We start from the raw sequence: 25,510 nt of genomic DNA, 5'->3' as shown, positions 1-25,510 counted from the left end.
CCCTTGCTTTTTTAGCTCTCCCCTGTTTCACCTGTCCATGTACTTTGAAATATATGGAAATCAGAAATACTGACTACAGATATGTTGATTTCACTGTAACAGTGCGTGTGAAGCTTATTAGTGGCAGTCAGTGGGCTGATCTGTCCAGATTGGTCACACAGAATAGGCTCATGTTCAGAAGTCTGTCTTTGCAAGTAGAAGGACATTACACACATAGTTTCAGTTGCCAGTTCCGTAGGCAGAAATAAAAAAGACAGCTTCTCGTGCTGTGTAGCTTTGAAGCTGTCCAGAAGGTGATGCTTGCTTGAATTCATATCAAAGTAATGCTGCTAGATTGGATGGGAGAAATACTTCTTGATTTCTAGAACATTCATTTTTTTCCCCAAGCAGCTTATTACCACCACTTTGTAATTCATACAGCAGCATAATCATCTGGTCAGCTTTTATCCAATTAAAACTATTATGTAGTGCTGTACTGAGTGCCTGCTTTAATCTTCCAAAGACTGAATACCTCTGGCTAAAAAATTCCACTGATATTCTGTTTTTATAGATTTACAGAAAATTGTTCTAGGTGGTTGTGGATTAATTTTAATTATAATTATGAAGATGTTTCTGAATATCTGGCCAACTATTGATGGCTTCATCCACCTTTTTCCATTTTGTATAAATATAACAAGGGGCTTTTTTACTAGTGTAAACAGAATTTTAGCCTTTATTTTTTTTATTTGAGGAGGGTGAGACCTTAGGGTTAACCCTTGCTAGTGAAAGAGAAAGACTCCTCTTTAGCTAAGACAGGAGCTTCTGCTAGAAAGATGCTGTGTAGTGTTTAGAGGATGCATCACCATATCTGTTAAAACATCAGCTTTGTATTTTGTGGGTACTGGTAACTGTTGCATATATTAACAGGAGAAAAAAAAGAATATTACTTGTGTGGTAATGACTATACCGTGTTTAATTTTTTTCTTCTGTTAATCTGGATATGAGAAAATACGATCTGATACACATTTTCTTGCTAGTTTAGTTTCTTTTTCTATAAATATCGGTGTAGGTCAGAAGAGCACTGACCCCATGGAAATGTAATGATGTGCAAGATGTCCTATTTCAGCTGTCTGAAGAAACTGCACAAGGTTTCCATTAGAATATAAACCAAGGCAATTTAATTTGGTTCTTGTCCTAAGTCATATGTCGTCATATGTCTTCATAAGCATTTATGAAACATCTCATGTCCTCCATTCATTATTACTCCCTTCTTCCATTTGGCCTGGGAAGAGAGCTCTGCCAGAGAGCTGTGGTCCATAAATGACTTTTTTGTAAATTTAACTTTGGTTTGCATATGGGAAACTATAATTTTTTTGAGGCAGTATCAAGATCTTTTAATATTATTTTGCTTTTCCTTCTCTGAGCCAATTACAGACTTTAAAAAAAAAAATTAAAAAAATTATTTTGATGAGGATTTCTTTAAACATCTGTGAAGTGTTGCAGCTTATGTTGCTTGTCCAAGTTCCCACACAGCTTGGCAAGTCAGTATACGCCATCAAAGAGGAATAAAAAATCAGAAGGGATCATCCAAAGAATAACATTTATGCTTCTGAACAAAGAACCTAAGAGGATAGAATAAGACTGATCTTATTAAAGCTGAACTTGTAATATCTTGTAAGTTAATATGTGTATACTTTTTTTAGTGTTTTAGAGGAAATTGTCATAGAAACTTGCATTTTGAGCTAGTGCTGAGAACACATTAGTGGATATGCTAATAAGCAATTACTTGCTGAAGTCTGGAAGATGGCTTTTAAGATTCTGGTGCCAGTATGGATCAGAGCCTCTGTTGAGCACTGGTGTGATGTGTTCCTATCATGGTTTCATTCCTTTACCCCAGGCATTTCACACAAAGAGCACTGCTCTGGTTTGGGGTTCAGAGCAACATGGAAGACTAAGAAGTCTTCCATATTCAGCCAGTTTTGAATTTCCTCAATGTCCCCACTTTTGCATACTTTCAGCTTCAGCATCCTGAGCTGTTGTAGCTTAAGATAATGTAGCAAGAACATTCTCTTATGAGACAGTCATATTACGTGAGCTAATTTTAGAGTTTCTTACCAAACTAAGAGGAGTGCTGCTACAGAGCTGTTTAGCAGAAGTGTTGAGTTTAAGCAGTACATGCTGTTGCAGAAAGAGTCAGTTTTCTTCCCTCTTCCTCCTCATTTCTGCTCTGCCAGATTTTAGCATATGTCTGATCTGGCAGTGAGGAAATTTAAGGAGCTGAACTGCACAAAGCTAAACCCCGCAAACAAACAGAAAAAACCCCATGAGTTTCTCTCTCAACCTGGCTCACCGAAGGAGGTGGAAGGGGAAAGCAGGACTTCTTATGACAGCTGACCAGAGGATGGCTTTGCTGTAGTGTTTGAACAGCCGGAGAAGGAGAAGCTTTTTAAGTATTCTTGAAGGCACTGCATCTTTCTGCCTCTTGGCTTTATGTGTTTTCAGAAGAACACATCCAGTTAATACCCACATTTCCCCAGCAAGTTTTCTCTGGTGATAAGACAAAGACAACAGGAGCAATTTAAATGGGAAAAAGAAAGGATGTTATTAAGTCTAGAAGACAGATGTCAAATCAAGCCTGTAATGAAGAACAGGCCACATGTTAGAGATGCAAATGTGGCTCCATGATTGAATTTTGGGCAGCAGTAGGGCCATTAGTGGAGAACAAACAGATTCAAAATACCAGAATGTGTGCAGAAAAGGAGAGAAAAGACGGCAGGTGAAAATGAAGAAATGTGAGCAAGGCTGGTATTTTTAGTCAGGATGATAACAGCAGGAAGGACAGGAAAGAATTGATGGATGAATGAAAGACTGAGAAATTTGACATATGCAATATCCTTGTGGGGATGATCTGATCTGAAATGGAGTTTTCTTGGATCATATGATAAACCCTACTTTCACAGGCCTGCCGTAAGTATTTTGACAAGAAGGATATGGACCCTCCATGTCAAATGTAGAGTCCTAACTGTTGCTTGTTTTGTTGTTGCTTTTGCTTTTGCCCTGGTTTTGCAGCTGGAGGTGGAGTGGACTGTTCCCAGGAGCATCAGTCTCATGCTGTTTTCTAAGATTAGGGTTATTTGTTGCTTTTTAGCAAACATAAATCCTGTCTTAAGCATAATGCAGAAGTGGATTAGATATTTGCAAATTAATGGGATGTATTTATCACACTGTTGCCATGTCATAGAAGAGGGAGAAGCTCTGGGCTGACTTAAAGGGTGTTAGAGGGTCAGCGTGGTGGTTGCCACAGGGCTGTGGCAATAGGTTGATACAAAACTGCTTGCACTGCACTAGGAGTTTGATACAGAGCTATTTGAAGTCTGTGTAAATCCTTACATTGACTTTACTGCTTAAATTTGTCTTTGGAGAAAGAACTTCAGTTTAGTTTAATGTCTCACTTTCATGAGTACCAAAGAAATTAACGCTTATCTCTGAAGCAGTTACTCTGCTGAACAGCAGAAACTGCTAAGCCACAGAGTGCAGTAATAAAGTAGATTGCATCATAACATAATCCTGAAGATAAGAGCATTTAAAGCTTTGATCTGCTTTTTTTCATTTCCTAAAATTTCAACAGAAGCGTAGGTGCAGTTCTGCAAGGTTAGAAGTAATCTCTCTCACAGAATGAGCCAGTGCAGTACAGAGTGTTAAGGGTTTTTTGTTTCTTCAGTTTGAAAATCCTTTCTGTCAAAAAGTACTTGATGGAAAGGTCAAACTTAATTTACTAATTTTTACTTGGTGCAATTCAGTGAACTTAGTTCCTGTTGGAGAAAGGGTGCCAATGATTTAATTAACTTAAAGTATTGTTTGTCGGTCTTGCTCTGAAACAAAAGTAAAAGAAGAGGCATGTGATAAATTATCATACTTGCTTTTACTATTAAAGTTCTTTTTGGATTTTAAGGAATTAGCAAGTTGGAGGATCATGTAAGAACAAAAATTACCTGATTGTGTTATTGCTACCTGAGTTGGGATTACCCTGATGACTCCAAATATAATCGTTCATGTAGCAGTTAATATTAAAAAAAAATACATTTTTCTGCTGAGCTGCTGTTTATGGTGCCAATCTGTTAAATACTGTTATAGGAAACATTTTTGATGATGAAGAGCAAGTCAGTTTGATGCCAAAGGTTGAGTTTGATAGTACTTGTCAAACGGTACTTGAAGCTCCTTGTTATTCTTTCCTTGATGCCTTTGCCAGGGTGTCCTGTGCAGAATATGCTGGGCTTGAGGTGTTCTGAACTTGTTTAGTTGGATGCAGCCACAACAGTTGCATGTTAATTAGTTGCCTCAAGCAACTGGTTAATTGGGGAATTGTTACACAGTGAACAAGAAGAAATGATAGTAGACTGTGGTAGATTCCATCAACACCTTTTGTAAGTCAGTGTACTCAGCACGTTGTGTCCTCTTCTAGGCATTTGTAGCTTCTGTTTTCTTAGCTTCAGAATTGGAAATGTTAATCTGCATCATACTAAAATGTCCTTTTTCCCCCCTTTTTTTCCCCCTTTTAATTATTTTTTCTTTTCCCCTACCAGCAGTCAGAGTGAAGTAACTGAAGGTTTTCATATACTGTTTACTTTGTGAAAGGTTTTTGTGTGGCTGCCTGGTAGGAGCCTGTTAGAGGAACCTACTCTTCATCTGTGCAAAGGGCACTAATGTCCAGCATGGGGATAATGAAAAGCTCAGGCAGAAGGAGGACTGATGCTGTATGTCAGACCTGCTCTCTCCATTGGCTTTTTTAAAGTGTATTCAACCAGGGTCATGCTTTCTTTCCTGATTTTTAATGCTACCATACCATTTTCCCAGCGTATCTTAAAAATAACAATCAGCAAGACAGGAAACCAACTTGAGTGCCAGCAGTCAGGAATGGCTGAATTTGTAGTCTGAAGCCTAAGTCTTTTTAACACAGCAGAGTATTTTCTGTCGTCATGTCTTTGTATTTCTTTGAAGATTGTGTCTCTGTGAGAATGGGGTACAAGCTTCAACTGAAATTAAATCCTATTGCAAACCTCATTGCTGTCCCCTTCAAAAGAAAAGTCTCCTACAAGCTTGAAGTATATGAAGTTCAGAAAGTTGGTGCTAAGCTCTTAAAAATGATAGTAGTATTTACCTATTCCACCCTCATGTACTCGGAGATGGTAGAAGCTGTTTTTGTATCATGCTTTAAGACCACCTTACTTGAGGTAGTGTGATTCAGATTTCAAGTAACAGAGCAGTTCACCCAGGGCAGGAATTGCAGCTTGGCAAATAGCTGTGTCATGCTCTCAGTAACCTGTTAGCACTGTTACTTATGTGAAGTAGACATCACTTTTTAAATTACATGTTTCATATGGTACGTGCTTGAGCTAGTATAGCTTGATTCACATAGTACGTGGACTGAGATTTGCCCTTTTGACTTTATGACAGTATCTGGCTGAGATGGTTGCTGTGCTCACCTGTGGTGTGAGAGGGTTGGGAGATCTGCTGGCGAGAGGCATGGCACAGAAGAACATGTGCATGGACATGTTCCGGCTGTGCAGTATTTTGGATTGGAAAACAGATGCAGGATTACACCGCTTCCTCCTCTGTCCTGAAAAAATTCAGGATCAAAGCGTCTCGGGGTTTCATAGTCAACTTGGATTTTTTAAGTATAAACTAATGCTCCCTTTACCCATCTTGCTTTCAAGCACCTTCAAATGCACATGCCATTTCTGCTGGAGAATAAGGTCTTACATATATTGGTGTGGAAGTTTTGTTGGATCTGATTGGACTTAATGCTATGCCACAGCAGTGTTGTTCTCTAGGGATTAACATCACTGTGGTCAATGGAGTCATTGGGAGCAATTTGAAGTGCTTCTGGTTTCTCCATTTGGCAGACTTCCTAATCCTTTTGAGGTTGTCCTTTTGTAGGGGAAGGAAAGCAAAAGAATAAAAAAAGCTTTTCACTTTTCTGGCTTTCTTTGAGTTGGTGGATTCAATCTTTCTGTTAGAGAAGTCAGTGTCAGGGTTCCCGTTGACTTCGGTGGAGCATGCAGTACAAGGCCTCAAAAAACGTTTTGCCATCTGTATGAGAACAGACTGCAGGAAGAAGAAGGCTGGCAAGAAAATGTTTAGCTTTTCTTTTGGTGGGGGATGGAGCACTAAGACAGTTTGTTCTTTGGTTTGCGAGCTTCTGAGCTGCTTCTGTTAAAGGCGCAGATGCCTATAGACAGCCCAATGACTGGGAGTGTTGTGTACATTTAAACTTGGTGCTTATATACATGTGTAAGATTTGTCAGCTTTTGTCAGAACCATTCTCATGTCTGTGAGCTTCGATAGCCAGCTCTGCAGCAATGTTTGTTACCTGTTAAGTGAAAAGATTATTCAAAAGCTTTGGTCCCTGTTCTTTCCTCTGCCATTGGAAGAAGTTGGAGCCTTTGAGTAGCAGGTCTTGCTTCAAGGATGCAGTGGTGGAGTGTGGGTCTGAGAGGCTTTGAGCTCCACCTCGTGTGTTCTTGCTGCTGGAAAATAAACCAAGCCAGGTGGGTCTCTTGTGGTAATGCAGCAACAGAGGGGGGTTTTCTGCTACACTGGTTTTCATTCTGAAAAAACAGTAATAAGGTGCTGTGATTTTACTAATAAAGAGTGCAGACTGAGTGTTCCGCGGCTGAATTGCCCAGAGAGACGATGCATGTGTCCTTCTGTTTCAGACCGAGGACTAACTCAGTCTGTCACTACCAGTGTTGCTCCAGTGTGTGCATGCTGTCTGACAGATTGGAAGCCTGTTGGAGAAGAAGGATGGCAGGGCTTCACTATATGGGAAAGCACAGATGATGATGCACGCTTGATTTATTGCTTTGCTTTCAAACAGGCAATTACCTGTAGACTCCAGGGCACAACTTCGTCTGAAGGATCATTGGCTGAAAGCCCTTTTTCTCAAAAGGGGAGATGGCTGGGAGGTTTTCCTGTTAAATACCCACATGGACATCCTTCATGGACTCAGGATGGCAGCTTATTTCTTTAGCAGCTACAGTATTTAGCAGGAAATTGAGATTAGTTTGGTTTTCAGTCCAATTTAGCAGCTGGAAATGAAGCACCAACCAGTCCAAGCTTTGTTACAAAGACATTTGCAGGTGGCAGTTATCATACCTCTCCATACCCTTCTTCTCTTCTGTCAAGTGCAATTTATGAGTAAAAGTGAATTCTAAGGGATCTGGAGAGCCATAATACTTCTAATGGCTAATGAAAATTTCCTAATATCCTATTGGACATTAACTTTAGGTAACGCTCCGTGTGTGTTACCAAAGACATGAGCAGTAGATTCTGTTCCATGTAGAGCAGAATTTGCACCATGTATGTACGAGCTGCTTTCTCAGCAGATTTTCTTCTTTGTATCACCTGCTGAGGCTTCCATTGCTTTCACATTGGAAAATTGTTCCAGATTAATAATGCAAGTGTAAGCTAAAATCCTGAATAAGTCCATGTGGATCTAATCAGGCTGAAGTACATGTGTGCAGCTTATTCAGTATTCAGACTGCAGTACTGAAATTTATTGTCTGAGTTTTGGAACATTGTTATTTTACAGTCTTCTGTTTGAAACAGACACATGTGAAATGTTAAAGACTAAATTAATTTCTGTCTTGGTAGTGGCTCCAAATTGTGGGTCCCTTGAGTAGGTAAGGCTTCAGAAAATGCCTAAGAGACAGTTTGTATAGATGAGCTTTGACTGTGAACTTCATTTAATTTGATATATAGTTAATATTGCTAATGGAAGTAGGAAATACCTGATTTATCTTCAGACATGTATTCTCCAGGTTGCTGTCCTAAGAGAGCTGTTTGCAGGCAGAATAACTATATCTGTGTGAGACAGTGGTGAGGCAATTGACTACTGTGGGCCAACTGTTCTGAGAAGGAACTCGGATACTAAATATACTGTATTTGTATTTTAAAGCTGTAGTCTATATAATGTGTATTTCATGCATGAGCACAAGAATGATTGAAAAACATTGCTGCTTGATTTAAAAGGAAAAAAAAGTGCAGTGTCATCCTAGAGCTACTCACATAATCACTGTAGGTATCGTTTTTTAAAGAACCAAGACAGGGAAATATAAAACTGAGTGCACATTCCTCTGCCATTCACAAACAAGAAATGTTACTGGTCTGAACGTTTTCTACAGATGTGCTCCATTTAGCTTCATTCTTCGTGTTCAGCTTCTATTCTTTTTAGTATTATTATTTTTAAGGTCAAGTTGTATTTCAGAACGTCAGGTAGTCTGTTTCTAACCTGCAGATTTCCCAGACTTTTCCTGTATTTGTTTCACTACAGGACTAAACCATGCATGGTTTCCTTGTATTCTAATTAATAAGGAGTACAACAGCAGTTTCAGAATACAACCTTACATTACCACTTCACATTCTTTGTACTAGAGCCTGAAGCTGATTTCATGAAAAGAGAACTCACAGCCCCGTTTGTCTCTTGGGGCATGCATACAACTGAATCTAGGCTCTTAGATTAATGAATTACCCTTTGGCTATTTCCCCAGTAAACTCAACAATGCATAAATTAATTAGATTATTAAAAATGAGTTCTCGGGACAGTTACTTTGTGACAGTCCTTGCATGGCTCCGAAGACAACTTTGACATAAGGTAGATAATTTTGTAAGCAGTGGAGGTTGGAAATTATTGAATAGAGGACAATTATTTTATTTTTTTTTTCCAAGTATCATTTTATAGATTTTATGCTACTGCTTAGGTATATTTTGTACTGTGATGTACTCGAAGAGCATAACTAACAACTTAGTTACAGTCACGTATGTTCCTATTTGACAGACAGGTGGGAAGTTTCTTTAGGTGAAGCTCTTGAAACTAGTTCAGGTAGATAATTTGATGATTTAAAATGTGTATTATAGCCCATATTTATTGATTATTTCTTTCAAAACCCAGGGAAATGGAAACTGTAGCTTTCCACATGTAGTGATTTTCAAAAAGCTATTAAATTGCCTAATTTCATACCTTTAGAATTGCACCCCAGGTTTAGGCAGAAATTGCTGATACAAAATCTGTTTGTTTCCCTGCTGGCCCTTGAAACACTATCATGCCTGAGGTGACATGATGTTTCATCTTCAGAATGAAAATCCGACAGGTCAGACTGTTGTTCTTTGGGGCTTTTTTTATTTGTTTTGATGATGGTGGTGTTTATTGTTTGGTTTGTTACAAGGCTTTTGGGGTTTTTTGTTTGGTTGGCTTTTTTAATGTTTGCTTTTTTAGAAGAATAGTCCTACTAAGGACTGCTTCTCCAACATCAGATAGCTGAGCCTTTATTGCAGTCCCTTGGATGCTGGTACTGAAGCCAGCACAGTTTTGTTTAAACACCTTCCCTGTGTATCAGTTGCCTTGAACAGATCACCGTCACTTTGTATATTGATGTCAGTGTGTATTGATGCCAGCTCCTTCCTTGTGCTTTACTTTCCTCCCACTGATGTGTGCTGTTGGAGAGATGGCAGCCTGCAGGAGACTGTGGAAATCCTGACCCAAGCTCTCTAGCTGCTTACACTGTCCCATCTTCCTTGATAGGGGGACACAGTGCTTCAGGCAACCCTTAAATCCATGAAGAGGGAATGGGGTGGGTGAAATCTTATATCATGACTAAAAGAGGAGATTTTTATTTAATTATCTATCTATCTATCTATCCATCTATCTATCTTTCTTTCTTTAATCCTGGCTGCCTGTTATTTCCCTCTTGGGAAAACAGGAGCCCATATCCTTTGTGCATCATAAAAATATCCTGTTAACTTCATTAGATATTATTCCATTTCACTGCTCTAATACTTAATCTTACTCCTGCAGAACTTTAATTAAAAAATATGAATGTACAAGCAAACAAAAAAGGACAAAATAGAACCCTCCAAACCCCAAACTGTTAATTGCTTCTGGCGATGCCACAGAGTAACAGGCAGATGTAATCTCATCTTCTGTGTTTGTGCTCAAGTGGAGTAAAATTGTAAACAGGCTTATGGTGTCATGACGAAGCGGGCCTTGCTGTCTCCCTGTGGGTAGAAATTCCTGCTTCAAAGAGCTAGAAGTGCTCATTGCATTTAAACCAGTAAGTGCTTAAGGTGGACTGGGAAGCAGTTTAGAAGAGACCGTAAGTCCAGCTGTGTTTACTCTGAGGTTTTACAGTATGAGGAGCTGGATATGCTTCATAATTACACAGGAGAGACTTTGGACACCTGATGTGGTAAGCGGAATTTGCCTGGCAGAGCTAAGATTTTTGGTTTCCTTATTGCATGCAAACATACTTGTGTTCTAAAATGAAGGACTTGAAATGTGGTTGACCATGCAGCTTTACTTCTACTTTCATAGACTTCTGTCTTCCCTGTGTGCAGAGGAAAGTGCTCAGAGAAAGCCAGTGTGCAAGTGTTCAATTAAGTCTGAGTTAAGACACAGGGCTCTGTGCATGAATTAGGTTGAGTAGGCTATCACACTTCTGGCAGATTTTCTGAACGCTTTAATTACAAGGTAAGTGGCAGTCTTCCATGAAATTCCAGGTTAAGGCACATTAGGGATTTTTAAGAGAAGAGATTGTGTACATGCAAAGCTTCGTATGGGTGAACCAACCCAACTGGCCACTCTACTAAAACCAGCTCACGTTTCTACCACTGTCAGTGCCAGAATGTCTTGGGTTCAGCTGCAACAGTTATTTTTAGGTTTTTTCTCCTTCCTAGAAGCTGATGCAGCGCTGTGTTTTGGCCTTAGTCTGAGGACAGTGCTGATAACACAGCCATGTGTTGTTACTCTGATCAAGGACCACACATAGCATGGTTTTGTGTTGGTGTGGCAACATCTTTCTGAAGCTTGCATGACTTCCACTCTCCACCTTGCTTGGCAGTGAGGCACTGGAATGGGTTGCCCAGGGAATTTGTGAATGCTCTCTCCCTCGCGGTGTTCAAGTCCAGGTTGGGCAGAGCCTTGGGTGGCATGGTTTAGTGTGAGGTGTCCCTGCCCATGGCAGGGGGGTTGGAACTAGATGATCTTAAGGTCCTTTCCAACCCTAACTACTCTAGGCTTCTATGATTCAGTGCAGGGGTTATGCCTGTACCTCTAACATCAATGTGTTTGTGCAGGAGAACTGCAGAGCTGATGTACCAGAGGTTACTGTGCTTTAGGGTTACAGTGGCTGCTGTTTCACTTGGTTAGCCTGCAGGCCTAACCAAGGGTTATGGCTAGAGCAGGTGCACAGGAAGCAAGGGTTAAAAATCATACCTGGGGCCAGCAGTTGCTGAAGAAACAGGCAAAAAATTAGGATATCTGATTGAAATGGAAGGGATCATAAAGGTAATAAGCATCCATTGCCTGCGTTGTGTGCTGCATGTGTTATGTGTGTGCAATACAGTGATTGATTTTTTCCTTATTTATAGATAAGAGAGCTTAAGAGAGAGTATTTCCAGAAGACTTTGTGAGGCTCATGTTCCTTTTTGCATGGAGGTTTTTAGTTTGATGTAATTTTTAGTCTTTAAATTACATGACTTTGCAGCACTGAGTAACAACAATAACAACAAAATCTACACAGAAACCAACCAAGCGAACACCAACAGCAGCAAAACAAATCCCAAACAAAATCCCAAACCCCATCTGTTTAAAAATTCTTGCTTCCCGAATCTCAATTGGAATTAAATCTTACCAAATAAAGATTGAAAATTACCTTATGCCAAGACCCTCTATAGTAATGTAGAAAAGTGGTTGTAAAAACTAGTAATAAACTAGAATATTCTGACATGAGACAGTGTATAGTAACTGGAAACTGCGTATAGCTGTCTATTTTCCAGATACAAGGCTGCAATACTGAGAACAGGGCATTTCATTCAGGGTTGGTGGTGCTTTTGTCATTTCTGCTCATGTGATACCACTACTGCTGCAGCTGATCTGTGACAGCCAGGACTCTGTAGCATCGCTGCTCCTGAAGTCATGGACTGGAAAGCTTGCAGAGACACTGTGCATGGACACACAGAAATAATTACTGTGTTCTCTGTGTGGACATGCCAAACACTTGAAAATGAGTGCAGCGTGTCTGCTTGCTGCTGCTCTTCAGTAACATACCAATGCAAAACACTGGGAAGGAGCTGTTCTTTTGTTTCTTTCTGTGGTTTTAACATGTAGATTGCTTTCTGCCCTCTGATAGGAAAATCCTGCAGAAAGATTTTATTTATTTATTTGAAGATACACTCTAGAAAGAAATAGAAATAGTTTTGATCCAGCTACAATTTGTTAATCTGGAACTGAAGGCTTTTTTTCATAGTTGAAGCATTAGGACTTAGCTGTCCTTCAGATATGCTTGCTGTCAAAGGACATTTTCCACAAACCATTTTAAGACCAGTCTTCCTAAACACTTGTGGTTATTTTGTGCTTGCAGTAGCTCTTTGCAGACCACTGAAGTAGTAAAGAAAAATTACTTAAAGCACAGAGATAAATAGTTACCTGTGTCACATCTGTGACTTTGGTTTACTGTTTTAAAAAGTGACTCGTCTGGTAATTTCTGTGAACAGTTCTCAATGTTAAAGTAACATGGATAGTGTAAGTATAGAATATTCGTAGTACAAAGGTGCATAGTCCAGTTGGAAGTAAACTTGCTCACAGACCAACTTGCTTGGTTGTGGTTTTTCTTCCTTTCTTGCGGGAATGTAGGGGATAAGAGTAGGCAGGGAGAGTCTGGAGGTAATCCAAAGTGTATCCTAGTTTGATTATCTTCCCTTCTTTAAGTAAATCAAGTCATTCAGATGATTCAGGTTGTTAAAAGTGCAACTGCTAAAGCCACCCTAATTAGTTTCTGACTATTTGCAACAGTAATTTCTTCTTCATTTATTTTATCTGTATGAATATTCCTTGCTAGTCAGTCTTGCATTTAGTTTTTAATACAGCTACTGTCACTGACTGTCTGAGACAGGTTTCAAACAGAATGGCAGCTCATAAATACCTGTCAGCTCTGGGGTGCATTAGCACCAGTTCTTCAATGGCACATTGCGGGGAGACTGGACATCATGCCTGCAGAGAGACTGAGCAGCCTCTTGTCATTGGGAGAGTAGGAGTTGAGCATTACAATTGGATTCAGGCTGGCTTCAGAGTCTTGCCTTGCCAGGTGCTGAAGCTTAGGGTAAAAGAAGATCTAGAAACCAAATGTGTGATCTAATTTAAGCCAGGATATCATGGATTAGGTATAGCAAGCAACTGAAGGATAAGGAAAGAGGGTAGAAGGAAATTATAGTAAGAAGATATGTCCACTTCAGACTGATAAAGCATTTGGTGCAGTTAAACTAAAACACATCTCTGATTTGGAACAGCATTCAAACTGATGTGGGATGCACTTTGGAGAAGAAATTAAGGTGTTTAAATAAAAAATGGCAATTCATTCCATGTTAATTTTGCACCTTAATTTTAAACAATTTTTTTTGCCAGTTGCCCAGATTCTCTGCCATTCCAAATTGATGGCAGAGACGGACACCAGTTCCTGATTATGCCTTACATTCTTTAAGATAATATTTCTTTCTTTTTTTTCTTTTTTTTTTTTTTTTTTAATTCGTGTTAAGTGTAACACTGTCCTGTATTTTACAAGGAGTGCATGTACTTCTGTGTATTTGCAACTGCATGGATGTGTGTGTTTCATACTCCATTAGTAACTCAGATCATTTGTTGTTCTGAAGCTGAATCTTGATCTCTTCCCTAGGATGATTCTGCTTTTGGAATATAGAGGAAAAGATCCTTAAGTTCAAGCAAGAATAAGAATAAATCTGTATCACTGATTCCAACCATATACATTCTAATAGTACTGCATGTTTTGTATTTACTTATTTCTATTGTTATTCTAATTGTGTAATAAAAAATGCATCAATAAATTGAAATAGCTCCACTAAACTCCTAGTCATCAGCTAACCTTGTAAACCTTTCAAAAATTTATTTGAAAATATGATAAAAGAAGCAATATTCTGAATGGTCGTAGTTACTCTAGATGATGAGAGGTGTAATGAATAATACCAAGAGGTGAAATACTATGCTTTTGAATGTAAATGTCATTTAGTATCGGAGATGACTATGCCTCATGATTATGCTCAAGTATTACTTCAGGATTGCATCAAGGTGTAGAGTTCATTTGCTGTGTGTTTATGACTGTGTAGGGAAAAGGCTGCTTATATATGGGGGACTGACTGGAAAAAAAAAGAAGTATTGCTCAGAGATTTCAGTTGAGTTTAATGCTGATGTTTGAGCCCTGGCAAAGGATTACCCTGAGAGGCTGTGGAGTCTCCATCCTGGAGATACGTAAGAGCTGTCTGAACACAGTCCTGGGCAACCAGCTCGAGCAGAAGAGTAGGGCCAGGAGACCTCCAGAGCTCCCTTACAACCTCAACCAAGTGTAGTAAATCAACATTCACAAGTTTTAAATTTATGAAGGTGGTTGTAAGCTTCAGCCAAGCTTGGCCATACTAAATGGACTGTTTGTGGAGTTGGGTCCTTCTGCGCAAGACATGTGATCTCCTCACTGCTCTTCAACTCATCTTCAAGTCCTCCTGAGCTGTTTCCCCCCATCACTGGGCCTGGTATTCCAGGAGGGCGTCACCGCCCCATGCCCCTGGGAGCAATGCCTGCCTCTTGCCCGTAGAATACTAGTGACTGTCATCCCCTTGTCCCAGCCAGACTTTCCTGAAATGGTCTCACCGCCCCATGTGTGTGACCGGCATTCCCGGTGTGTGCACCCGCCTGTGTCGGCAGTGCCAGAAGGCCTCCCGGCTGGTCTTCCTTCTGCAGGTGGCGGTGGTGGCCGCATGTGCGCTGCTTTGTTTTAATGTTTTCCTCAATTGTATCTTTCTGGTTTTCCTAGATTTGTTTCAAAGTAATCCCTATTCTCCTGTTAGGTAACACATACTCGACTAGTTTATTGTAGCACTGTCACCACTCTATCAACACCTTTGTATGCAGACAGATTAAAATGCCCTTTCTTTCCTTAAGCACGTCTGCATTTGAGTCCTAAATCCGTTTGTCACCAGGCTTGGTAGTGGTAAGCGAGAATGTAAACAAGATTACACTAAATTCTGAGTGCAGAGGCTTTTTTAGATGTTTGTTTCTGAAGTTGGTGTAATAGGGGAAGCTTAGTAATGAAAATGGAAGTGAATTAAGATCTAGGTATAACTTGATTGACAGTTAGAATTTTTAGATGATGTTGACCTCTGTTTCTTCAACTGTTTCTCTTGAAATATACTAAAGGAATTACTCTGCCAGCAAGTTACAATAATGTTGAAAGTTTGGATCTCCTGTAACTTCCTATTGCTGCTTGCCCTGACTCTCTAGAAAGACCAGTGGCTCATTAGGGACACTAAAAATAAATGCAAGGCTCATTCTTCTGTGCCACTAAGTAGGTCCCTCTTCAATTCAGAGCGAATACTTTATGTAAGTCTAGTAAAGGGAACTTTCCTTAGTGCGTGCACACTGCTGGCATTAACCTAGTGATAATGAAATCCAAAGCCTGTTTTCTCTTGTGAAGGGTGAACAGAGCTTTGTGCAAGCTGTCAAAAGAAATCAGGAGTTTAGTAACTGACGTAGAAACAGAAGAGGAGGGTTCTTTGTATCTCTTCGCCCTTGCGTGCTCTTGACAGATTGTGTTAACTACTTAGAATTTGGTCCACTGTACTAACCAGAACCTAAAAAGGTGGGTTTGGCAAGTGTAAAAAATAAAATACTGATTTCCCCCTCTCCCCTCCCAGTCCTATTGTTTCAGTAATGTTCTACAGTAGTAGTTCTCCTTAGGAAAGGAACCAACTGTGTCTTTATTCTCACAGATAAGAATCCTATTTTCTGTCATTTGAAAGCTACCTACATGTTCCTGTGGATGCATAAATTGCTTTGAGGGCCCTTTTTTCCCCTTAATTTCATTTTTTTTTTTAACATTCCAGTCAAAACTTTGTGAGATATTTTTAATTCATCTTCACTTAAGGCATTTACTTCCTCTGTACATGACAAGTGCTGCTTAACCCTAAGTAACGTTAAAATGTCTCTGATGAGAACATCTCAGTGACACAATGATACATCAAGTGCATGGTTTGTGACAGCATGCAGTATTACGTCGCTGTGGGCTGTCATTGCTCAGATGTGATGTCTGCAGGCATAAGAACTTGTAAGAGTGCAGCATGATGATGCTAAAGGCATCAGAGAAAGATCTGATTTTCTTGCATCTTGGCTTGTCAGCTCTTCAGGCAGCCATGATGCCCTGTGGTGTAATATCTATACAGTAGCTGAGGTGTGAAATTTCCCCGTCATGGTGACCTCCTAATCCATTTTGATAGTGCTGTGACAAGAGTCAGGAGCATGAGCATGTTTGGTGGAGCTGAGGGGACTCAAGGGAAAAGAAGAAGAGATTGAAGAGGAAAGGGGAGCTTTCCTTGAATTTGCAGCCTTGCTGTTCCAGTTCAGAGTTCAGTATTTGAAGCACTGATGGAGCAGAGGGAGCAGCAAGTTCCTCTGCTTTATACAAGTACTGTAAAAATGGTGATACATTTGTAATGTGGACAATGACCATCAGCCCTGGTCACCTGCTGACAAAAAGAACAAAGCAAAGCTGAGTCTTCTGAGCGCAGGAAACTTTCACTCTTGAGTTCTGAGTTCTACTCTGTGGGCTTTCTTAAAGCAAACTATGTCTTGTGTGCTGGGTTAATGTAGAAGGTTGCTGTCCGAAGCCTCTGCACACACTTTAATTGTAGTGAGCTGAGTGTGCTGTTAAAGCTGGCAAAAAAACATTATCAGATGGCTTCTGTGAAGTACTTATGCAAAGCGAGAGGTACCTGATTAAAAAATGCTGTTTTGTAATAAAAGGCAAGCTTGGCATTCAGTCTCTTTAGCATAAAGTGCATTGTTTCATAGCGTTTCTTTCTGTAGTAATTTTCTTGGCATTGTTACTGTGCCTGGCCTTTTGTCTATTAAACTGTTAATATAATTCAATTTTACAATTATTTTAGTGCCTTCCTGTCTCTTAATGGAAGTAAGAAGTTTGACCCAAGTATTTCAAATTATGCTGTGATTACTTTCTGTTGTTACGATGCCTGTGACCCAGCCCAAGTTCATTCAGAGACTACTGATCTCAAATCTGAAAAGACTGTACTGTTGTTGATTAGTGTCTTCTAAAGTTTGAAATGAGCTGCAGTTCAATAGCCTGCGTCCTTCATTTTTGCCACGATTACATTTTAAATCTTTGGTCAGGGGAGTGCTCACTGGGATGCTGTGAGTTTGGGGGAGATAGGTGATTGAGATAAATCCTTTTTCCTCAGGGCACTGCTCCTAAGTTTTGCAGGGTGATTTTCCAAGCATTGGGTTTAGACTCCCAAAATTCACCAAATCTCAGCCCAGCTCTCTTTAGCTGGAGTCATGTTCCTTTTCTGCAGGATGATTTTGGACCATCTCCAATTACTTATTTTTCCTCAGGCTTGTTTCTATTTCTGTCTGTCTTTTCCACTGGTAGGTATAAGTAGACTGTAGTTTTCAGTCCACCTAAATCCTCAGATCTGACATACTCGGAAATTGGTAAGGATTGCTTCAGGAAAGGCAAAGGAAAACTAGTACCTTCTGAGTATGATGTTAGGGCAGATAAAATGCCAATTTGAAAACTCAAAAGCGAGAGCCATAGGCTGTGTTAGCAACTGCTGTGGTGCAGTGAGAGTTGGGAGTGAAGCAGCAGGGGCTGAGCATCCATGCTGGATGCACTGTGCAGGCTTCGCTTTGGTTAGCTCTAGCCTGCTGTGGCATGGACTAACTATCTGCTAGGTGTGCTCCAGGAGCGCATATTTGCATTAAGTTGTATCCATAAGGAATGTGTTTTGTATGCTCTGAAATTCTTCACAGCATGAACCACAGCGTAGTGTTCAGACAATGTCTCCCAATGGACAAAAATGCACATGTAGAAGGTGACAGGGAGGGGAGGCTGTGCAAAAGGTCAGTAGCTCAGACCTCTTCTTGACAAAAGAGGACAGATAAGCCCTTACTGACAGTAAAATTAGAAAAGGGATAACGGGACTGAGCGACATAAACAAATATGTGGCTTGGTCGAAGCTGTGGCTTGCCAATAAATAGGTCATCCAGTTTGCTGGTGGCATGGCTGTGGGCATAGAAGAGCATTGCGGTATTAAAAGCAGACAGGATTTTTATCTCAGCATTTTAAGGAAGTTGGGGATAGGTTTATATTGGTGATGTAAACCTAAATATGAATAACTGATTCAACAGGCTGTTAATAGTACGCAGACTGTAGTGGGATAGTATTATGATACTTGCTAATGATTGTAGTAACATACAAATATGGTATTAATTTTAGATGCATAGAGATTAGGCACAGTATATGGAGTTTTCCAAGGAGAGCAACAGCCTAGACATGGAGGAGAGGGCATCTTAGTCAACTGTAAAACCTGTTTAGCTGATCTCTAGCTTAAGCAACTGTGATCTCAAGCTTAAACAAGTTACGTTTTGACAGCGAGCTGTTGACCACTATAGCATTCTGAGCTGGCAGCTCAGATGATGAACAAACACACCAGTTTTCCAGGTAAGTGCACATACTCATACCACGAAGTAAAAACATTACTTAGCAGAAGAGGGAGATGATAGGAAAAGAGAGCATTGTATTATGATATCCATGTTACAAACATATAACAGTATTGCATGACCCAGGGTGCATGCCTATGATAACATTTGTCTTTTTTACACTTTTAATGCTAGGTTTACCCTGAATTACAAATCACCAATGTTGTTGAAGCCAACCAGCCCGTTACAATCCAGAACTGGTGCAAGAGGGGATGGAAGCAGTGCAATGGTCACCCACATATTGTGGTTCCCTACAGGTGTTTGGGTGAGTGACTGAGTTTCAGTCTGTCTTGCTCTGTGTTTTTTTTTTTTAATTTTTGGTCTGTTCATGAAAAAGATAGAGAATCTACATAAATATCTTTTATACCTGTGTGCTGTCATCTTCTCTGAGGTGGGTTTCGCCCAGTCTTTCAGTCCTTTGGAACAGAACTGGAGAGAAAATGTGCCTGCTCTTCCTGATACTATATTCATGAATGACTGCAAACCAGGTTTCTGCTTACTACCTGACGTTTGTCGTTTCCCCTCTTTTTCTCCAGTAAAGACATGTGCGTGTGCACCCAGTTTACTGTCTTTTTGCTTATAAACCATTACTGTTTCCCTAAATAGATACCTTCCTCCCCCTCCCCACCCACATTATCTTTTGAACATCTAGTAGTTGGTTTCTGTTGTGGTTTAACCCCAGCCAGCAGCTAAGCCCTGCACAGCCGCTTGCTTACTGCCCTCACAGTGGGATAGGGGAGAGAATCAGAACAATAAAAGTGAGAAGACTTGGGTTGAAATAAAGTGAGAAAAGTGGGTTGAAATAAAGGCAGTTTAATAGGAAAATTAAAAGCTGTGTATGTGAGCAAAGCAAAACAAGGAATTCATTCACTGTTTCCCACTGGCAAGAAGGTACTCAGCCATCTCTAGGACAGCAGGGCTCTATCACATGTTAACAGTTAACTTGGGAAGATAAATGTCGTCACTCCATGCATTTTCACCTTCCTCTTTCTTCCCCCAGCTTTACGTGCTGAGCATGATGCCATATGGTACAGAATATCCCTTTGGTCAGTTGGGGTCAGCTGTCCTGACTGTGTCCCCTACCAACTCCTTGTGCATCCCCAGCCTACCCACTGGTGGGATGGCGTGAGAAGCAGAGAAGGCCTTGGCTCTGTGTAAGCACTGCTCAGCAGCAGCAAAAACATCCCTGTTACCAATGCTGTTTCTAGCACAAGTGCAAAACACAGCCCCATACCAGGTACTATGGAAAGTAATACCATTTTCCTAGCTAAAATCAGCTGGGTTGACTGTGAATGTCAATGACAATCTGTTTTTATTGAAAGTAAGCAAAAATTAGATTATAAATTCCCATGTTTCTTTCTGCAGCTTTATTTTGTAGCAGTTACTTGCTATTGTCTCCTGTATCCTGGTGCTTTGAATCTTTTCACCAGTTTAAAAGGGAGGTTCATTCCTTCGTTTTTGTTTTGTTAAACTTCTGTCAGCATTCAGAAAACAATGATATTTGCTGTTTTCATTAACATGCTAGGCACAACATTTTCTTGAGATTATTCCATGAACTATTTAAATATGTGGGTTTACCACTGCCATTTAAATTGTGATGAATTGGCTGCCTAGTTTCATGTTAAATGCTGGAGTTCAGAGTTGGAATTTGCCCTTCTCCTAAACCAGGACAGCTAAAATGTATGTAAAGCAGTTCAGGCCAGTTATTGCATGAATTAGATAATGAAAGAAACAGAAAATACACTATCTTTCTCAAATTTTTGTTCATTTTTGTGGAATAGGCAAAACACGTGGTATGTTCTGCCTGATGCCCAGGTAGTGAGGATACCAACTTAACAAAGGTAGGACTGCAGAGTAACTTACCAACATGCTACTGCTATGGTCAAAGGTGCTGAAAGAGCAGATGTGCAAAATCTGTACTAATTATCAGGGAAACTGTATTGTTCAGTAAAGTGTCTAGATCTCCTGTTTGTATGGATACAAAATAGGTGTTTCTAAACCTTGAGTATATCATTGTTGATGTTACTGTAGGTAAGAATGACTAGTTTATTCTGAGGAAAAAGTGTTCTAATTCAAGACGTGGTGGGGGGAAGGACCTGCCTCTAACAATATGAATCCTGACTATGAGAAGGAACCTGCTGCTTTCTGAGTGTTTTCCAGACTTCTGTGTGAGGCAAGTTGGTCACTTCCACCAAAAGTTTTAATGCTAAAAGGGGCATGCTCTTCTACCCTTTTGTTGCAGTGTTTTCTTTAGTTTTTCACAGGACAGAACTGCAGTCTTACCTAGCTTCATCACGATATATTTGATCAGGTTCCATGCGAGTGCGATTGCACTAATCAGAGGTGTGGCAAAAGATCATCAGTCTAGTGGAACTATAAAAACTAAACTTATTATTTATTGCATTGTCATCATAAGTAAAGCTCTGAATTATGGTCAGGGAACTATTATGCTTCGGACTCTATACTTATGTAGATTTGGTCAGTGCCCTGGGGAACTTAGCATCTAATTTTAGATGAAAGACAATGTCATCACAAGAGCAAGTGAATATAAATTGCCCATGAATAAATTTAATCTGGAAATTACAAGGAAGTTTAGGCAAGAGTAAGGTGCTCCAACAGTAGTCTTGTAAAAGGAATAAGAAGTCTAGTAATTTAGAAGGAAGTTCATAAATTTATGATATGTGCAGCTCCCTGCAGGAGTGAGGAACTGGACTTGTCTTTCCTGAGTTGTGGTTTTGAATGAAAAGCTATTGGGAGTTCAATGTCATGTCTGCTATCTTAGGTAGCAAGGTAGGCTTTGCTTGCTGGAGACAACCTTTTTGAAGACATTTAAGCACTCATGTCCATTAATGATTTGCCTTTAGCTCCTATTTTCTATTCTAACCCCCCCATACTATTTTTTGTCTAGTTTCCTCGTAATTGAGCTTATGCAGTTGTGCTTGCCTGTTTGTGTTTGTCATCCTTCTCCTATGCTGCCATTCATCTTTTGACCATGACTACAGTAAAACTAACAGAAACAAAAGCCTTAGATACCGATGTTCCCAAGAGTTTACTGGGGGGGGGAAAGTGGTCACATAATTACTTCCACTGGAGGAACAATGGTGAACAGACTGTTATCTGTCACTTGTCCATCAACCAACCAGCCCTCTGCTTGTTGTGTATGGTTAAAGTTAGACTTTCTTGCATGTGGTGAAAGTGCATTAGAGGAGGAGGCTGGAGGAGTGGGTCATTTTCCCACGTGAGGCTGGGAGTACAGCCCATCCTGGGAAGTCAGGCTAGCTCAGTATGCAGCAGTGGATGTTCATCTGTTGCTGGCAGCTCATGTTCTCTTCTCCTATTGGCTTACTGTTTTCATAGTGGTGAAGCTGGTCCTGAGGTGAACAGATCCTCTGGAAAGAGCAGAAGTCTTGGAGGACGGGGAGAAAAAGTGTTGTTTGGGGTTTTTAATGAAGACTGTTCATTTAATGTTCCTGTTGGACAGTTACCCTTTTGATTTATTACTTTGATTTTTCTGTAGTCTGAAAGCTGTGGTCAGATACCTTAAATACTTTGAGCCCCTTGTACGTCAGGGGACCTGGAGTATTCAATGTATTTGATTATCTTTTTAGTAATTTTATGCAATATCATGTTGGGGCTTTTTTTTGGGGGGTAACTAATCTTGTAGCCTGCACTAGCAGCTCAATAGGAGGATACTGATTATATTAATTATCACCATAAGCAGTACTATGTCTGCCTTGAAATATTTTTCCTAAATTTTATGTGCTATGGAGTTAAGGAATTCTGAGAGCTTTTTTTATATATATATACATATATATATATATATCTGTCTCCTGTTAGTACTTCTTCAGTGTTAGAAGATACATTTTCAAGAAGTTTAATGTTGCTGTCAGTGCTGTGTGTGGTAGCTGCTAGTGGGCAATTTCAGAAGTTGGGCGCTAGCAGTGCCCATTCCTCAGTAATTTTAGTGCAAGCAACCCCCTCATGCCAGACCACTGTTAAATCCATGGACTCTGGTCAGAATTAAGATGCCGGAAGGGAGTTTGGCAGTGGGCAGCTCATTGCAGGGTTGAGTCTTACAAATTTCACTTGGCTGTGACAGTCGCTTCTAGGATCTGGAGTCAGCTTATAATTTTATCCATCTTGACATTTGCTTTCCACAGAGGTGAGAAACAGCGAGTGACAGAAATGTGTCTGCTTTCAGGCCAGAGCATCTTCACAGTCCATTTGCATCCCAGTCTTCAGCTGAGGCTTTCTGAGACATGTAGAGAGCATATTGCTACAGCACTTGGCTGCTTCATGAATATTTTTCTCTAAGACTTGTGCATGATGGTAGTTACTACAGCTATTTGTAGCAGTATACTTTAGTAATATTGATCAGATTTATTAGATTACACAGCTTCATATTTTATTTTCTTAAGTGTGTGCAACTAAAACATAAAAACAGTAATTTAAATAATTCATAGAATCATAGAATGGTTAGGGTTGGAAAGGACCTTAAGATCATCAAGTTCCAACCCCTCTGCCATGGGTAGAGGCACCTCCCGCTAAACCGTGTCAGCCAAGGCTCTGTCCAACCTGGCCTTGAACACCACCAGGGATGGAGCATTCACAGCTTCCTTGGGCAACCCATTCCAGTGCCTCGCCACCCTCACAGGAATAAGGCAGAAGGAAAGCCTCTTATTTGAGTCAGCCATGGGTCTTTGCAGTGACCACATAACTACACCCCTAAAAATATTCTAATTGAACCCAAAGAAGAAAAGCATCTGGTTTAATTTAATTTTAAGATAAGATTTGGTGCCTTTGTGCATGGCTTTGCAATGTTCTTAAAACTGTAAGCTTCTAGAAAATGTTCTGTGCAATAAATACGATTTAGTGATATATTCACTGCATGCTTCTAGGGACACAGGGGATTACTGCACAGTTTCAGCTCATTGAATAGGGGAAGCTTCTTGTGAAAAGAAAATTGTTGGGTAAAATTTAGTTACCTTTCTGAACACATTGAAGGCATTTGGCTTAAAACTTATCTTTATTTTTATCTTCCTGATTTTAGAAAATGACATCTTCCAGTGTGTGCTTGCTATGACTCAAAGCTCTGTTAGCCATCTTATGATAGAAATGGGAAACTAGGTGGAAATTTGGTCTCTTGAATGACTGTGTCAGACTGCTGTCTTCAGGGGAACAAGAAAATCTGGGGTTTGAGCTTGGTTTGTTTTTTTTGGAGCTAGGATGTGTTTAGTAATACGAAGAGTAAAGGGTTAAATTATGCTATTTGAGTGAGGAGTGTGCTGTTTGACCTAGAGCCACAAATGTGTTTTGATGCTAAAAACGATGACGAGCTATGAGGTGTACTGGTGGAAGAGTGAAGATCTGCAGCACTTCCTCGGCAGGGTGTTGAGCACGTGCGCTGGCATCCTCACAGCTGCAGTATGCAAAAGGCAGGTGCTTTTAAGACAAGCCCTCCAAAAATAGTGATAGTAAGCTTGCTGTGGGGCACAGCTGCAGGGTTTCTTCAGGTAGTGCCAAGAAGCCCAGGATTTCCACTTTGTTGTATGGAAACTGGCCTTGAAAAATGTCCTGGCTGTGGACCTGGCCTTGTTAATGTTGGAAGGAGATCTGTCACCAGTTGCAGCAGGGGAGTAGGATTTCTGCCTGTGTTGGGGCAGTGTGGGCAAAAAGCAGTTCTAGTTTGCTCTTTCCTCCCTTCACTTCTTGCCTGAGGAAAAGCAGCTGGCGAATTTGTGCAGCGTGGGCTGTGAAATGAAGTAATTCATTCTGTGTTCCTGGCTGGCAGTGGGAGCAGGCATCCTTCTCCCAGTGTTTTGATTCTTTGAATGCCTTGGATAAATGTATGGCTACACTTCTGAATAGGTGGTGTTTCATTTACTGTTGGTGAAATACTCCCGAGCCTAGCTGCTCATTGTGCGCTGGAACCCTGGAGAGAGGAAAAGCTAAGTTATGCAGATGTCTGGGGATTAGTGTGTGCATGGGGAACAAACAACTGTGAGGTGGGGTAAAGGGAAGTTACAGGAGCACTGATTCACAGGGCTGTGTAAAGTGCTTGCTTGTGTACTCACATGTGACTCTCTTTCATTATCCTGTTAATGTATGCTGCTAAGCACTATATTCAGGCAGTGTTTCAAGGATCCAGATGTATTGGAATATCATTATGTATGTAGCCTCTGTCAATCAAAATGTGATTACTTGCAATCATTTGTTCATAAACAAGTGGATTAGGTTATATGAAAAGTATATTTTGCTGTTCATTTATGCAGTGAAAAGCTGGCTTCTGTTTCCTAGTTTTAACAAAGACATCTTGAAAATATTTATTAACTTGTCAGGCTTTATTACTCTTAACAGCTTGTAAAGTTAACCACTTGTTGATGTCAGAATGAAGGGCATACTAAAGTTTTGATACGCATTCCTAACCAATAATACCAAAGGAAACACAGAGGTTATGCCTGGAATTAATAATTTAAATAAAGAAATAGAGATATATGTAATTGTCGGTTCTTTTGGTTTATCTTGTAGGTCACTGGGCATTTTAACTGGAATTTTTTCACATAAGCATGTGAAGTGCTGTTTTCTTCTACTACATGACATTACTTGCCTGTGTTTCTCTTTCATTCCTTCCCCCTCTCAGTGCAGTGCACCTATTTCTGGCTGCAGTGACAGAGCTTCTCTTCTAGGTACTTTGACTTCTCCGTGCAGTGCCTAATCAACAGAATGACATTAAATAATTGTCTCAGAGCTCTCCTGTCCCTGCTAGTTTAGCTGCCTGCCTTCAGCTTGCCTCAGTCTCTGCTCAGCCATGTCAATGATGCAGACAGGCCTCACACCACACTCTTCCTAAAATACAGAAGTGCAGTTAGTTTCAGCCTACACGACTCCATCGTGTCTGGTTTTTCTGACAGTGGTAGCTGA

The 25,510-nt window shown here is 40.3% G+C and overlaps 1 protein-coding gene across 1 annotated transcript in view; it reads left to right on the top strand.

Moving 5' to 3' along the window:
* Nucleotides 1–25,510, top strand: part of APP (amyloid beta precursor protein) — a 205,021-nt gene that overhangs the window by 43,337 nt on the left and 136,174 nt on the right. The window contains exon 3 of the mRNA XM_080613686.1: nt 18,725–18,854. Within this exon, the coding sequence (XP_080469812.1) occupies nt 18,725–18,854 (130 nt within the window). The remainder of the gene's footprint in view (nt 1–18,724; nt 18,855–25,510) is intronic.

The sequence above is a fragment of the Psittacula echo genome (assembly GCF_963264785.1).
Source record: "Psittacula echo genome assembly, chromosome: 3".
NCBI classification, from domain to species: Eukaryota; Metazoa; Chordata; class Aves; order Psittaciformes; family Psittacidae; genus Psittacula; species Psittacula echo.
Note: the sequence above shows the minus strand (reverse complement) of the source record. Positions and strands in the feature narration are given on the sequence as shown.